The sequence below is a fragment of the Peromyscus maniculatus genome, chromosome 21, assembly GCF_049852395.1.
Source record: "Peromyscus maniculatus bairdii isolate BWxNUB_F1_BW_parent chromosome 21, HU_Pman_BW_mat_3.1, whole genome shotgun sequence".
Taxonomy (NCBI): Eukaryota; Metazoa; Chordata; class Mammalia; order Rodentia; family Cricetidae; genus Peromyscus; species Peromyscus maniculatus.
Window position 1 is genome coordinate 26300017 of NC_134872.1, and position 16067 is coordinate 26316083.

At 51.9% G+C, this 16067-nt stretch overlaps 1 protein-coding gene across 1 annotated transcript; it reads right to left on the reverse strand.

Moving 5' to 3' along the window:
• Positions 1-11849: 11849 nt before the first annotated feature.
• Positions 11850-12494, reverse strand: Neurog3 (neurogenin 3). Its single transcript, XM_006972718.2, has one exon. The coding sequence runs from the start codon at positions 12492-12494 to the stop codon at positions 11850-11852; it is 645 nt and encodes a 214-aa protein (XP_006972780.1).
• Positions 12495-16067: the final 3573 nt, after the last annotated feature.

Here is a 16067-nt window from a genome sequence, read left to right on the forward strand (position 1 = left end):
GTCAGCACTTGGAACCAAGCTCTCTGCTGAGAACCTAGTGCCAGATACAGTAGCAAGAGGACACTTGTTGCTCTTCTAGGGGCCTACACCAAATCATCTGGACACAAAGCCAAGAGCTGGCCTCCTGGGGCCCGAGAAATAGCTCTGCTGTTACAAACAGATAGTACAAATCATTAAAAAGTTGCGAGTTTGGGTGCCAGCATTCACACTGGACAGCTCACAATTGTCTGTAACTCTAGCTCTAGAGGATCCAGGTCCTTATTCTGGCCTCTGCCCTGCACTGACTGGCACACACAGACACACACACACACACACACACACACACACACACAGAGTCTTTTTTAAAATAGAGGAATTGCTATAAAGTTAACCTCTTGCCAGGACAACATCTGCTGGGGGCGGGGGTGTGGAGTGGTCACTGGAACGGGCATCACGGAAGCCTTGTGTGTCTGCGCAGGTGCTGATGCCTGTTGGATGCTGTCCCGGTATCATTTAATTCTGACAGTTATGCTGTGAGAGGCTAACATCGCTTCCTTTCACGGTCGACTGACCTGGTCAGACCCTTGGGTGGGTCCCGTGCCACACTGGGAAGAGGAGGAGGTGGGACTAGAACCCTAGCCTTTGTCTTCACAGGCAAGACTTTTAACGACCATACTCATGTCCTGTTCAGTTCACACTGAGCGCAGAAAGGACACACCACTGGAACTGTGCGGCTCCTGGGTTGCTCCAGTGTGACCCGTGGAGGGATGCTGAGGGGGAGTGGCAGGGACCTGTGTCAACTGTGATCGACTCTAAGGTAGGAACTCCCGAATCTGGGCAGTGGGTGTGCGAGAATTCATAAAGCTCCTCTCTCTACACATTTTTCCAGGATAAATCCGATGGACTCTGTTCCTTATCCTAGCTGTCCATCACTGGGTGATTGTGAACGTGTTACTGAACTTCCCTGAGGCTTCCTCTCCACACAGGTCCATGTCCCATCTGCCCTAACTCACTGTGGGACTGCAGTATTTCTCAGGCTATTCCTGAGGTATACGGAGAGTGTAGCAACACCTGGATCTGCCGGGATGTAGGTCCCCATATTTCTAAGGGGGGTTGCAAACTCCTTGTACCTGGAGAGCACCCTTCTGTCTCCTACTCCCTAGGGGAAAAAAAGTCTGGCTGCCTATATGTTTGGTCTGTGTTCAGACTCCTAGTGTGTGTGTGTGTGTGTGTGTGTGTGTGTGTGTGTGTGTGTGTGTGTGTGTGCCTGTGTGGCATATACATGTATATGTATGTGCATTTCTCATTCCACCTGTGTGGGTTGCCTCCTCTCTTCTTCCAAGTCGCCACCTGTTCATTCCTCATTCAAAAGGGGCCCGGGAGTGGGGGTAGCAGGCAGAAGAGTGGTGTCCAGACCCCAGGGCAGGCAAATGAGGCTCTGGGCCTCCCAAACACTGAGGATGATAAATGGGGTCCAAGTCTTTCAGGCTTCATTATAGAGTCGCCATGGGTTTGCCCAAACCATGGCAACCGATTCAGGCAATGACTAACCTAATAAAGGGAAGGCAAAGGGGGGAAAAGACGCATTCAAGACCCCAAGTCAGGCCCTGGTTCTCCAGAGGCAGTAAATTTTCTTCAGTGGGTGTTGTGTCCAGGCCCCAGACATCCTAAATCTCTGCCTCAGGGGTGGGGGTAGGGAGGCCTGTGAAAGCAGTGAATGGATGTCCATGATCAGTGCAGGAGCATGGGGTGGGGTGGGGTGGGGTGGGGTTGAGATGAGCATTCAGTGTGGCAGGCCTGGCATTCTGGGCCTTCTGTAGAAGTCAACCTGAACTTCACTGGGGATAAGGAGACACTTGCTTCAGGCTCAGGAGGCAAAGAAAATACCTGGATGTCCTTTATGTAAACTCTAGTGTGCTTGCCTCGAAGAGTCCAAGTGTGCATGTGCATGTGTGCATGCATGCATGCATGCGTGCGTGCGTGCGTGCGTGCGTGTGCAATGGGTGCACATGTGAAGGTCAGAGGATAACTTGAGGAAGCCAATTCTCCCCCTCCATCTCTACATGATGAGCTGGTTGGTTTTTGTCAACTTGACACAAAGCTAGCCACATCTGGGAAGGGGGGGGTCTTAATTGAGAAACTCCTCCTCCACAAGACTGGCCTATGGGTACGTCTGTGGGGGCATTGCCCTGATGAACAACTGACGTGGGAGGGCCCAGCCCACTCCAGGTGGTGCCTGCCATTCCTGTGCAGGTGATCCCGAGCTATATAAGAAAGCAGGCTGAGCAATGGGGAGGAGCACTGTTCTTCCATGGCTCCTGTTTCAGTTCCTGCCTTGACTTCCTGTCCTGGCTTCCTTCCTTGATAGACTATGATGGGAAGTGGAAGCCACATACACTGTTTCCTCCTTCCAGTTGCTTCTGGTCATGGTCTTTATCAAAGCAATAGAAAAGTAAGTTATAAGTGAGGCTCTCAGAGAACTCAGGTTGTGAAGCCTGAACAGCAAATGCTCTCATCTACTGATTATTCTTGCAGGGTGGGGGTGGAGTGGTGGGGGGGGCATTGTAGCCAAGATTTCAGCCACTATGAATGTGATAGACACCTCATGATTGCCCCCAGGGACCTCTGCCTCCAAGCCCACATTCCTTTGTGTAACCCCACCCCTGGGCAGTGGGCAGGACTTCCTGGATTTCTTCTTGTGAGCTGAATGTTGCAAAGGTGATGGATTGTCATGTGTAGATTGTCATGTGTGGATGGTCACACATGGATGGTCACTTTGGTGCGTGTAATAAAGTCTTGATATCCACTTCAGGCTGGCCTGGAACTCTCGCTCTTCCCGCCTCAGCCTCCTGAGTATTGGGGTTACCTGAGCTGGGTACCCCCGCCAGGGTTATCACCATTTAAATTTAGTTACAAAAAGCCTGTAACCTCTGTCTTGGGTGCCCCATACCTTTTGATGCTTTCATTAGGTGAACCCGAAGAACACCTTTAATCCCAGCACTAGGGAGGCAGAGGCAGGTGAATCTCTGTGAGTTCGAGGCCAGCCTGGTCTACAGAGTGAGTTCCAGGCCAGTGAGGGCTACATAGTGAGACCCTAGCTCAAAAATATATACTTACATAATACACTCATACAAGAAAGTCAGCTTCCATAGTCTGAGCTGTCCTGTGTGACCAAAGCTATGGAGAAGGACCAGAGGAAGCCCCCTATTCCAAAGTCAGTGACAATCTAAAGCGTTCTTCCCAAAAACCTCAGATGAACTGAATGTTGGCCACAGCCACACAGATGCATGTAGATGTGGCTTCTCCTCCAGTCAGCTCATCATCAGGCGAGAGAGAGAGCATGCCTGCCTGATGACCTTAACTACAGACCCTTAGATGCCTTGAGCCAGAGGAACCCAGCTAAGCTGCACATAGGTTCCTGACCCTCAGAAGTGGCGTGTGTGCACTGTTGCTGGCCTTCAGAAGTTAAGTGTTGTGGAATCTGTTATACAGTAATAGATACCTAATACAGACACAAGGGGTGGTTTGGCTCCGTGATCTCCATGACGACTGGCCTGAGTGCTTGGTAAACCACACCACCCCTCTGGTTAAGGTGGGAAAGTCGTTCCTAGACCATGCTTTCTCTGCTAGTCACCTATAGGAGTAAGAGGAGATGAAGGAGGTACCATAGTGGATGGAGTCTTGTCAAGTTGCTGGCATCCCAGGAAGTGCGTGAACACACCTGCCGTCTTACCAGCATCCGCATCCGACTCCGTGAGCCGCTGTGGTTTCCACCATCTATATAGCTTGAGAAACCGAAGCTTGGAGCAGCCAAGTAACTTGCCAGAGTTGATGGGATTATGAAGTATCAGAGAGGAGCTAGTTGCCAAGCCCTTCTCTTCCCATTGGCTCATTGAAATGGCCTCAGGAGGCATCGGCTACATGATGGCGTAGTCATGTAGTCACCATAGTCACCGTGAGAACCCGGGTTTACTAAGGCAAATAAGGTCTCTTCTAAAATAGGTCCACAGACAGGCAATATTGGTGATTCTTATACAGAAGAAAATACAAGTCAGCATAGGTCTTGTTTCTATACATGAATCATCTCCCTCGTTTATTCAACAGATATTCACTGGTGTTGATGTGCTAGCCAGTGTGTGGAGGGCTGGAAATTCCTAAACAAACAGATCCACCAATCCACTTCTGGAATTAGAATCAGTCTGTGGAGGACAACAGGCCCGCACCTCCACTGTTTACAGTATCTGAGATCTGAACACAAGCGCTCACCAACCGAGGAATGAATAAAGTGTGACACATATCCACAGGGGAAGAACATACAGCAACACGGGTACAGGAGAACGGGACACTGGGTAAAAGAGGCCAGGCACAGAGAAACTGTGTGTGATCTCGCTCATATGTGGGACTAAAACATGCCATCTCAAAGAAACAAAGACTAGGGAGGTGGGGACCAGAGAATGAGGAGGTGGCATGGGAAGATGTTGATCAAAGGGTACGAGGCTTCAGCTGGACTGGAAATTCACTGCAGAGAGATGGCGTGCCTGTCGGGTGGCCCTAACTGTCCCACAGTAAGTGATAACACATTGTATACTTAAGAACAGACTTTTAGTGTTCTCAGTACACACACACACATATGTGTGCACACACAGGTGGGTGCATGAACACACACACACACACACACACACACACACACACACACACACACACACACACACACACGGGCCAAGCAGATGGTTCAGCAGGTAAAGGTACTTGCCGCCAAGCTTGAGGACCTGAGTATGATTGTTGAGACTCACATGGTGGAAGGAGAGAACTGACCGACTTCTACAAGTTGTCCTCTGACAAATCTCCATGGGCTATGGCACGTGTGCACGTGCCCACCCACCCAAATAAGTAAATGTCATTTAAAAAACAATACATGGATGAAGTAAGTGATGAGTATGTTAGTTTACTTTATTGACTCTACAGTGCATACATAGATCACAGTGTCTCATGTATGTACATATTTATGGGTAGTCACACTCATGGGGTCTTCTAGAAGTAGCAGGGGGAGGGGAGAACCATGCAGAGGAAGTTTCCACACTGGAGGCTTGAGGAATGGGAAAAGGAGACAGGTTTGGGACAGACAGAAAATACTAAAGAGAAAGCACAGAATGTGTGTCTGTGTGTGCCAAAGGGAACCTCTGACAGGTCAGTATTTCTGGAATTGAAGGCAAGGCACTGTGAAAAGAGAATGAGGGACTGGAGAGATGGCTCAGCGGTTCAGAGCACTGACTGCTCTTCCAGAGGACCTGGGTTCAATTCTCAGCAACCACTTGGTGACTCACAAGTGTCTGTAAGTTCCAGGGGATCTGGTGCCCTCTTCTGGACTCTGTGGACCCCAGGCATGATGCACATGGCACTCAGATATACATGCAGGTGACACACCCATATCTATAAAATAAAACTAAAAAAAAACCAACTTAATAAAAAAGAGGAGGAAGAAGATGTGAAGATGCTGATCCAAAGGTACAGAGTTTCCCCTGTCCTAGGTTCGTGATAATGTGCATTGCACACTTCAAAACCGGTGTGTCAGCTCTTCGGTCACAAGTGTACATTCTGGTATGATAAATCAAAGAAAAAAAAACCCACCAAAAACCAAAAACAAACAAACAAACAAAAAAAAAAAAAAAAACATGTATTACCCAGTGCAGTCCTGACCTCAAATCAGAATCCGGTCTTCAATTCTCCAAGTCAAATACAATACAATCTCTCATCTAGCTAGATCAAACCTTGCCATCATGTCCTCCTAGCCTAAGGAAATAAGTGCTGTGCAATGTTACAGGGTTGAAGCATGAAGACTGGGTGAGCCTGGTCTGTGCTTAACTTCCTTTCCCACTGGTGGGACCACAGTGATGCAGCCTCAGTCTTTTTGGTTGTCGAGTACCTAAGAACTGACGGAAGATAAGACAGAAGGAGTTCATAGACAGCGGCATGAGCAGGGCTACCCACCCACCAGGAATGCTCAGCTTGGGGAATTGATGGTGAGGTTCTCAAACAACTTGGCCCACATCTGTACCCTGAAAGGTAAGGTTGCCAGTCTCCACTCGGTGAATAAAGAAAGACCGAGAAACTGGTTCATATTCACACTGATAGTGAGCCAGCTGGGAGCCAGACTCAGAGTCACATCGGTCCCCATCACCCTACTCCTCCATGTTAGAATGTGAGCTTTCCATCATGAGAGGTGGAAGCTGCAAGAAGATGCTGAACAGGAGAGCAGCAAGGTTATTCTGCATATTGGATGGGACTCTGATTGGTACAGGAGTATGGAGGGGACAGGTTAGAGGAGGGAACTGAGTCAGGTCACCTCTCCATGTGAGGGGGGAAGAGCTGAACTGAAGGGAAAGAACTGTGCAAGAAAAGATGGGCAGTGAGATGGCTCGGTGAGATGGCTTGGTGAGATGTCTCACAGGTAAAAGATGCTTGCCGCCAAGCCTGACAACCAGGAGTTCAATCCTCAGGACCCGCAGAGGAGAAGGTGAGAACTGGCTTCTACAGACTGTCCTCTGACCTCCACACATGCACTGTGTCCCCACACAGATGGAAAGATTCATGTGTGCACACGCTCTAATTCAACAGGTGAATGTAACTTTAAAAATTAAAAAAGAGAAGGTGGACCAGGAAGACTTGAAGGCTACCCATGAAGTGGCAGTGAGGGAGGACAGTCTAGAAGAATCTAGATTTCTACTCAAAATAATGCTACTTAGTACCCAGGAGGCAATATTAATTTGAGGTGGGGGGAATGCAGAGGAATTCCATTTGGGGCATCTTATTTGGAGTCCCCAAGAGGCAGCTATACATATATTTCTGGGGCTCAGGAAAGTTTACTGGGGTGTGGTGTGTGACCTTTGTGCCAGTCTACAACAAGCAGGGGTGGAGAGCAAATTCAAACTCACTGTCCCCCTTCTCCTTCCCAGAAAGGAATAGAAAGACTTGAGACAAATTTAGAAATTAATGGGTATCATATATTAGAGCTTGGAAGACAAAACAAGTATACTTAATGAATGCAACAGCCCAGTTACATGGCTATTAGCCATTGTCTCGGCTTCATGAACAAGGAAAATAGGCTTTAAGAAGATAAAGGGGGCTTTAATGCAAAACCACTAATTAGCAGCAGCAGCAGCAGCAGCAGCAGGATTTGAACCCTTGTGTCTGAGTCTAAAGCGGTTGCTAGCCACCTCTCTGCCATTCTGTTTCTGCACTTGGAAGACTTTCTTTTACTCTTCTTCTTGGAATCATTAAAACTTCATTGTAACTCAAAGATAAAACACAAATTGAGGGAAAAGTTTTCAAACAATGCCTGCCAGCTAGGGGTTTCCCTAGACCAAACTTGCAACATTGTTATTTCCTAGACTTCTTAGATGCTAGCTTAGATATGCTGTTGGAGTTTTCTGAACATGTTGCTCAATTATAGCTTCTAATTTGGTGTGTGTGTGTGTGTGTGTGTGTGTGTGAGAGAGAGAGAGAGAGAGAGAGAGAGAGAGAGAGAGAGAGAGAGAGAGAGAGAGAGAGAGATTGCTAGGGTCACGCAGTCAGCTAGTAACAACAGAGCCCATACTCCTCCACTTAGGGATGCTTGGCAGTCCGATGTCCCTAGGACCCCATCCTGGAAGCATGGACTAAAGGGGTAGGCAGAGAGTTTTCTGGGCTGAGGACGGGACATGCCCAGGAGCATCTTTTGTGCTAGGTCAATGCGGCTGTTTCAGCACCATGGCCAGGGGCGTGCTTAAGGCTTCAGGATCTTAGCAGTCGCCACTGAAAAGTCAGCCGTGCAGTGACATTTCATCAGTCGGTCTTGGACCAGGGATCTCGGAAGCAGAGGTGGTGGACAGGACCTGGAAGTTGGCCAGGAGGCCTAAAAATTGGATGGAGCATGCACAAAGGAGCTTCTGGACCTTACTGGAACCCCGGGGAACTTGGCTGGACTCCAAAGACTTGTCCTCTGGCTCCTGCTCCTCGTCTATCTAAAGGCACAGAGTGAAAAGCACCAAACTACTAAACTAGAGCCAGTGTCTCGAGTCTCTTTCCTCGCACAGTGAGTGACCAAATGACCACGGGCCATATGCAAGTCACCTCTGGGACCGATGTTCTCTCGAGTGAGGTCATTCATCTTACCCTGTACACTGGTGTTACGAAAGAACCTGAGATGGGTGCCCAGCCTCAAATCCCCTATAATCCATCCCTGCATCTGGCCCCTGGAAGGTAGGTCAGCAAATGCCAGCCCCTGCTTTTTTCTTGAGCACTGCTCTGCCAGGATTTTGAAGGTTGGTGTATAGGGGGGAGGAGGGGAGGACCCAAAAGAGAAATGTTGCATAAGTGTAATTAGATTTGTTTGGCGTCTATTCTGTAAACTACCCCATCCCGTGCCTTCCCACGTTGACCTTGGTGCTAGGGACTTCAGGGTGTTTTACACCATTCCTGGTGGGAGTGTGGGTGAGGGGTGGGGGGAGCTGTAACTTCATTCTTTATGAAGCACAGCCTTCTCTCTTGATCTCCCAGAAATCTAGTGAGTGGGTTTTTTAGAAACTGTCTCTAACTTCTTTCTGTTTTGTTTTAGTTGAGGCTTGGAGACTTGTCCAAGGTCACACAACCCTGTAGCCCAAAGGGGAAGGGTGCTCCCAGTCCTGCTTGCTTTTGTACCAGCCCAGTGGCCTGACTCCCAGACATTAGCATTCCAACAGCTCTGAGTTGCTTTGTCCTCCGACCAAGGCCGGCTGGGGGCTGGGGGGAGGGGTGGGATGGGGGCAGGGCACCATAAATCTACCTGCTTGTGTGTGCCGAAGGGGTTGGGGGGGGGGTTGAGTCCAAGATTCATGTGCTGTTCTGGGAGCTTGACTTAGATTCAAACAAAAGCAGGAAAGGATGAAGATTCACTCTACCCATGGGCTTTTCCTGACAGGACTTGGGATCTAGTCAGGGTATCTGGGAGCTGGGGACTGATGGTGACCCCAGACCTCAAGACCAACCAAAGAAAGCCAGCCAGAAGGAGTTCCCAGCAGATGCACCGAGCTTTACAAGCTGTAAAACATCGAATGTCCAGAGAGGCGAGAGGCAAGGTTGTTTTGTAGTTAGATTTGCCACTCTCGTATTTCCAAGAAGGGCGCTTCAGTGAGAAGCACACACTGATGCAGCTGTCCAAGCCACAGGACCCCAAATTTTGCAGGAATTCAAATCCAATCCTGAACCCACATCCACCCCCTCCAGACTTGGAGAATAAGCCAGAAAGCTGTGGAGTCAAATCCACACTTAACTCTGGGTAGTAGCTGAGCCAGAGTGCTTGAATTGTACACGTGTACACTCATGGGGCAGAGGGTGAGTCTGTGTCTGTTCGCCTACTCCCCTTAGAGAGTTCTTGGGAAATCTGACAGCGGATGCACCCAGCCTTCTCCATTGTCCAGACACTATCTCACTCCAGACAGCCCCTTGTACCAAAGGAGCTCCCACCCACTCTAGAGAAACACTACTTTCCACAGTCTGATGCAGGAGAAGGTATCTTTCCACTTCAGTAATTCTCCATATTTTTAGTCGCGCCCCCCCCCACCGGACCTCCTTGGGCAAGCCTGCAGTGCGAGCCCAGGTACGAGTCCCACCCACCACTTATGGCTCACATCTCATGTGAGAATGTTTCTTTGGTCTCGAATGATTTTGTGCATATCCGCGCTACCGTCCCAGGAGGCTGGGGAACCTTCCTGCTTTTCAGATCTGCCTGTACCCCTCCCCCTCCCCATGCCCGACACACAGCAGGCTTGCTCTGTGCAGTACGGAGCTGTTGACACCCTGGGCAGTGCCCCAGGTGGAAAGTTGGCTGTTGTTGAGGTTTCCAATAACCCATTAATCTCCTCCTCCCAGATTAAAGCCACCAACGGAAACAACGCTCTGTTCATTCCCTTGTTTGCAGTGTTCCCCTTCTGTCCCCTCAGCCCCGTCCTTGATAAGGAAGACAGCTCCCCTGAGCTTCCTTTAGGGACTTGGAAACAGAGGAAACGTTCAGATTTGGGGCGCGGGGGGGGGGGGACGACGGGGACGGACATTAGAAAGACACAAGAGGCATTAGCATCAGAGCCTGAGAAACTGTCACCTGGGAGCTCTGAGACAGAAGCCACCTACACACATCACAGATCAGTCACTGGCAGCGTCCCCCCCTGGGTGGGCTCACTTTTTCTTCCCCCTCTGGGTGGGTCCCTGGTTATCCGCCCTCCGTTTTCTTGGCCCCAAGGGGCAAGCCTTGCCGTTTTCTTCTAGCTCTGCGGAACCTCTCCGAACGCCATGCCTCAGTTCTCTGCCGGCATCTCCAGGACAGCCCTCAGCGCTACCGTGAGCCCATCTCCAGCCACGTAGAGAGCTGGAGAGCGCGCTCACTGGGCTGAAAAGCCAGGGTACTCTATGAGCGGATACACAGTCAGTCAAGGACACAAGTTTCTAGGGGAAGAGAGATCCCAGCTGGACTCTTTACCTTCTCTGCTAAACTGCTTGAAAATGTGTTTTTTTTTTTCCTGGAGCCTGGTCAGTAAAATGTGTCTTAAGAATGGGTCATGCTGCTGGGTGTCGAAATACCTTGGGAGGTCGGAATTCCTGGGGGTGGTGTTTTAGAGACTCCTGTTATAATTTTAAGTTATCACTCTCTCCCTTTCCTAAGGGCAGTGTAGTTCTAAATCGGGCAGATAAGTGTGTGTATGGGGGGGGAGGCTTATAAAAACACTAGCCTCAGTTAGAGATTTGCCTTTCTTCTGAACTGCTGTTGGAAGCAGGCAAGTCTCCGAGAAAACAAGAGCCCAAGACGAATGTCTTCTTAAGAGACTTCCTATACTCTGAAAATGACCTGCCCTACCTCCAGCCCAGCACCCAAGGGAGAGGTCCCAGAACCCAGAAAATCCCCATCTCACTCTCAGGAATGGAATTGCCCTACTCATCCCGGCCGTGGCTACCACCCTCCTCCTCCCCTTTTCTCAGCACAATGGAGTTACCTTTCTGATCCATCTTTTATTAATTAGCTCAAAGTCTCAATCACCAGTCCCTGATACTCTTATGTACAAAATATAAATTTTCCTACCATGAAAGAGCATCAATAAATACAAATGTGTACAATGGGGGAGGAGGCATATAATTTACCATAACAAAATTCATTTCACAAGGCATTATTATATCATTTACAAACTGATTTTTTTTCTTTTTTCCTTTTTTAGGGAGACAAGCAGCGCTCCAGGAGCCTCTCCCATATTGCAGACACAGGAGCCAAGCCCGGGAGATGCTCTCAGCCAGAGGCCAGGACCTCCCCTCAGGGGGGAGGATAAAGACTCAAAAAGTGCAGAAGGAGAAGGCAGATGATCATCTTCGTGGATTAAGGCAGAATGGAGAGGCCCGGAAACCCCGTATTTGACGGGCAGCAGAGAGGATGCGCATTGTCTATGGAGCAAGGTAGGTGAGCAGGAGCTAGATGAAGAGAGCCAGTGCAGTGAGACCCAACACTGGATTAGGCCACCCTGGAGAAAGCGATGGTCAGAGGCTGACAGATTTGAATGAGAGCAGGGTCACCAGGAAGTGGGGGAGTCTCCAACTGCGGGGTGCTACCATTCTCATCCGCTTTGAACGAGAGTTTGAGGTTGCTGCACAGAAGGAGATTTAAGAAGACAGCAGCCTTCAATGCCCGCTGTGTATGGGCAGCAGCCAGGGTGCTGCGAGGAGAGCCTGGTTGAACCAGTGAGTGGGCCAGGGATCCAGATAGTGAGAGCCAGAAGGAGCGAGGACACTTGAGGGCCTCCACTACTTCCCATCTCAGAGGCTCTGGCCTCCTCCCTTTCTGCCAGCACCCACCACCCAGAGTCAGACAGGTCTCTTCACAAGAAGTCTGAGAACACCAATGCGCCCGGGAGCAGACAGGAGGGGGAGCTGGGCACCTGCAGGCCAGGGAACTCCTCCAGTGAGGCGGTAGGGCTCAGGCTGCCAGCTTGAGAAACTGGGGAGTAGAGAGAGGCCCAGTCCCCATTGGAGCCACCTCCCGGGCTGCCCAGCTCCCCACAGGGCACAGGGGGCTCCGTCCCGTAGAAGCTGTGGTCCGCTATGCGCAGCGTCTGAGTCAGTGCCCAGATGTAGTTGTGGGCAAAGCGCAGCGTCTCGATCTTTGTAAGCTTGGCGTCATCCGGGAAGGTGGGCAGGACACCTCGCAGAGCGTCCAGGGCCGAGTTGAGGTTGTGCATGCGATTGCGCTCCCGGTCATTGGCCTTCTTGCGCCGGCTTCGCCGCTGCTTGCTCAGTGCCAACTCGCTCTTGAGCCGGTTGCGCCCTCCACGCTTTGCGCGGAGCTTCCGCGAGGTCCCTCGGCCGTCACCTGCTTCTGCTTCGGAACAGTCCCTCGGCATGAGAGTGGGGCTTGGTGGGGTGGATTTGGAGCTGAGCACTTCATTGTCCGAGGCTCCGGAGAAAGGCTGCTGGGTCTCTCGGGGCACTTGGATGGTGGGCGCACCCAAGGGATGAGGCGCCATCCTGTGGTTGGGAAAAAATGGAAGGGGTAAGAGTGAGACAGGCTCTGCTTTAGAGGCCACCCCACGCGGGATTGGGGTATCCGCTGCCCCTTGTCTATCCCTTGGTGGTTTCTAATTGTTACCTAGTCTTCCGGGCGCAAAAGAATAGAGAGCGCTGGGTGGGTCAGTGTCAAGCAGCAGTGGACAGCTGAGTGCCTCTGTTCGCTCCGAAGTTCTGCTGAGCGGCAGGCGCCCTCGCCTGGAATTAATTGCGTCCGGAAGCAGAAGAGAAGCGCCTCGGGGGTCCCCGGCCTCCGCCGCTGCAGCGTTGAGACCCAGGGAGATTTCCTGAGCTACAAGTCGTGTGCCCCTTGGCACGCTTTATCTGCTCGGCCCGGGCCAGGAGCGTGCCTGCCCCGCGGCTGCCTGCGCCACCGGCCAATCAGCAGCGGGGGCCCAGGGGCCGCGCCACGCGAGCCCGCTCCTCCCACCCCCTCCCACCCCCCCACCCACGCAGCACAGCTGGATTCCGGACAAAGGGCGGGGGGGGGGGAGAGCAGTGCTCTGTTTGCTCCCCCCTCCCCCATCGCGGGCTCGGTCCCAGCAACTCTCGGTTCCTCAAAGAGCCTCGCCCAGCCAGAAGAGTCCCGTCTGGCTCAGGTCTGGCCGCCTCGGACAGCCTTGCTTTTTTCCTTTTTCTCCCTGGCATCTGTTCAGACCCTATCTTGGTAGCATGAAGGAGGTTTGGGGGTGCCTGTAGGAAAGGCCTCTTCTTTGAGTATTACACTTGGGGACTTTTTGGTTCAGAGAGGGAAGCGGCTTGCCTGAATCAACCAGCGATCGAGGAGTCAAGTGTCTTGACCAGCAGCTTGGAGGAGCACCCATTCGTTCTACGTTGCCACCCAGCTCTCTGGCACTGTGGGTCAGGATAGGAAACGTGTGTGGGCAGCGTCTTACAGACGCTCTCTATTCTGGGAGGGAAGACAGAGTGACTAGGGAAGGCCTTGCTCAAGTCCTTTTTACTCGGAGTCCATCGGTTGGCGATGTCCGTGTCCAACGACACCGACCGAGATGCTGTCCCCCCAACTCCCAGACCAGACGTGGAGAACCTCCACCAAACTCCGCATCGGAGACACCAGAGTCCATTCCCGAGGCGAGGGTGGCCGTGGAGGAAGTGCAGAGGGGACATCCCACTACTTCCCCCCAGGGACAGTATCCTGGGGTTGAGGAAGGCCTGACCCGAGAGGCAGGTGATGGGAAGAGGTCAGGAGGGGCTTGTTCTCGGCTAGCCTTTTTGTCTTTTCAATGCCACGATGCGCAGACACAGGGAGAAAAGCGGATCTACTTTCTGTCCCCCTTTGGTCCTGTCCAATCACAGGCCAGAGAGGGCCGACAGCTTCACCTAGTCCAGCCCCCCCACCCCATCCCCGCCCCCACATTACTCCTGAACTGTGGGTGAACACGGGCCAGGGATTCTCCAAGCCTTCTGCTTTGTCCCTCTTAAAGCTATCTGGAAATCTTTCCTGTGGGTCCGAAGATGTAGTCTTTTCTTCCCTGCAGACCCGCCCCTCTTGTCCCCGCCTCGGACACCCCGTGGTCTTCTGTTTCCGGTCACTCAGGGTGAGGGGTTGTGGCTTCCGCTGCTCTCGCTCTCTCTACTTTCTAGTGCTGGGTATGCGGCTGCGAACTGGGAGTTAAGTCTCTAGGCAGTAACTCTATGCTTTCTAGTGTGTCCTCTTACTCCGGGACTCCCGGAAATTGCAGAAGGGGCCATGCCTTGGCTGGGAGACTAAGGGATGGGGTCAGGGGCGCGGTAGGTCTGTGTCTGGGCTCTAGTGATGGCCTCTGGCTGCCTGGGATGCAGGGGAGGGGGAGGGAGCCGCATAAACATCTCCTGGGGGCAGGAGGGGGTTGTAGGACTGGGTGGGAGCAGGGGCGCTTTCCCCATGGATTCTAAACATTCTGAGTGAGGAGGGGGATTCCTTCTTCACTGCTGAGAAATTGAATCTGGAGACAAGGCCAGACTATCCTGTGCGCAGGGTTCCCAGGCTCTATCTTTTGCTACAGGTCTTGCTTTAGGTCATGCCTTGCTTCAAGCTTGTCCTCTGGTCCCAGGAACCGGGACTCAGAGCCCTTTTACAGATGGAAAAGCCAAGTCCCTGAGAAGGAAGTGCCTTGCCCAAGATCACACAGCAAATCCTAACAGCACTGTGAAGAATTCGGAAGCTAAACCTCTCCTTAGTCCTAGACACCCTCTCCCCCCACCCCCCACCCCTCACTCATTGACATGATTTGGTTTGGGGGAGAATGAGAGACCCCAAAATGCAGAGAACAGAGAATGTTCTGAGCCTTTGAAGACTGACAGGATCAGACTAGTACAGAAGTAATGGCCCACCCTCCTAGCCAATGGAACCGACACCAGGCAGGGTCAACCTCTCTGTTTTTCTGTCCCAGACCAGAGCTTTGCTTGAATGATTCCCTCCCCCCTGGTCTGAACATTAGAATCTGGGAAAGTGACTTAAAAGGCGTTCCTAAAGTCCGGAGGCCCAATCAGGCTCCATGGAGGGAACCCGAGTTGCAAGGGGACCCAAGGGGTCATGGGTGTTCTCCTCCCCCCGCGCGTGCCCCCTTTCCTGAAAAGCAACCTACATCTGTGACTCTCATCTATCCTGTGACTGTAAATGAGGATGGGACTTGTCCTGTCTGGGTCCTGCCCCGTGAGTCTGATGGGCTTTGGCTAGAGCGCAAAGCTTCCCGTGCCAGGGAGAATTCTGGGGGTTCTTGGCAAAATTTCTTGATAGGTAGAGACCCTCTTGGAATTCTTGTGCAGGCTCTTTCTGGCCCAGGGCCCTTCTGGGCTTGTAGGCTGCCAGCAGCCTTTTTGCGCAAAAAGCAGTCAGGGTAAGGAGCGCGCCTCGAATGGACAGTGCGCCTGAGCGATGCCCCAGCTCCCTGCTAGTCTTCATTTAGCCAGGAGGCCAAGCTGAATGTCTAGGAGTCCTTGAAGTTTAGAGATTCAAGATCCATGCTCTCGCTCTCTCTCAGCTGCAAAGGACACACAGACCCCTCTCCAAAGTCAACCCCTGGGTTTTTGGAGGTGGAGGCGGAGGCGCAGTTAACTGCGCAGCGCGCGCCAATTGTGCTTGTAAAACCGCCCTCTGCGCCCCTGAGCAAAGGCTGTTCTTACAGTGAGGGGCCATCCATCCACCGCCTCTGAGGCCTCCAGAACGCCTGCACCCCTCCACCTTGGAAGACCTAGGCTTGCCTGAAGAACTGAGGGATTCTGAGAGACAGGCCACAGCCAGACGCCTGGAGACGGCAGGCAGATTGGAATAGAGGGTTAGGCAGCGGCGGGCCCTAGCGCCTTGCGGTCGGGCAGGGGTAAAGCTAGCCTTGCCTGGGGGCTCTTTGAGGATCGAGCGAGAAGGGGGGCCTCCATGGGAAGCTGAATAGTTAATGGCTTGCCAGAGGAGGGGGCTTCTTTCTCTCGCCTTCGCTTTGGCCCTGAAAGAGAGGAAGACAAAAATCTGGCGAGCGAGGCTGCCGGGACCGAGACTGGCCACTTCAAACAGCCCTTCAAACAAAAGGAGTCGA

Excerpts from the sequence above, each read along its gene's own strand:
- Neurog3 (XM_006972718.2), bottom strand. The coding sequence starts at position 12,494 with ATGGCGCCTCATCCCTTGGGTGCGCCCACCATCCAAGTGCCCCGAGAG.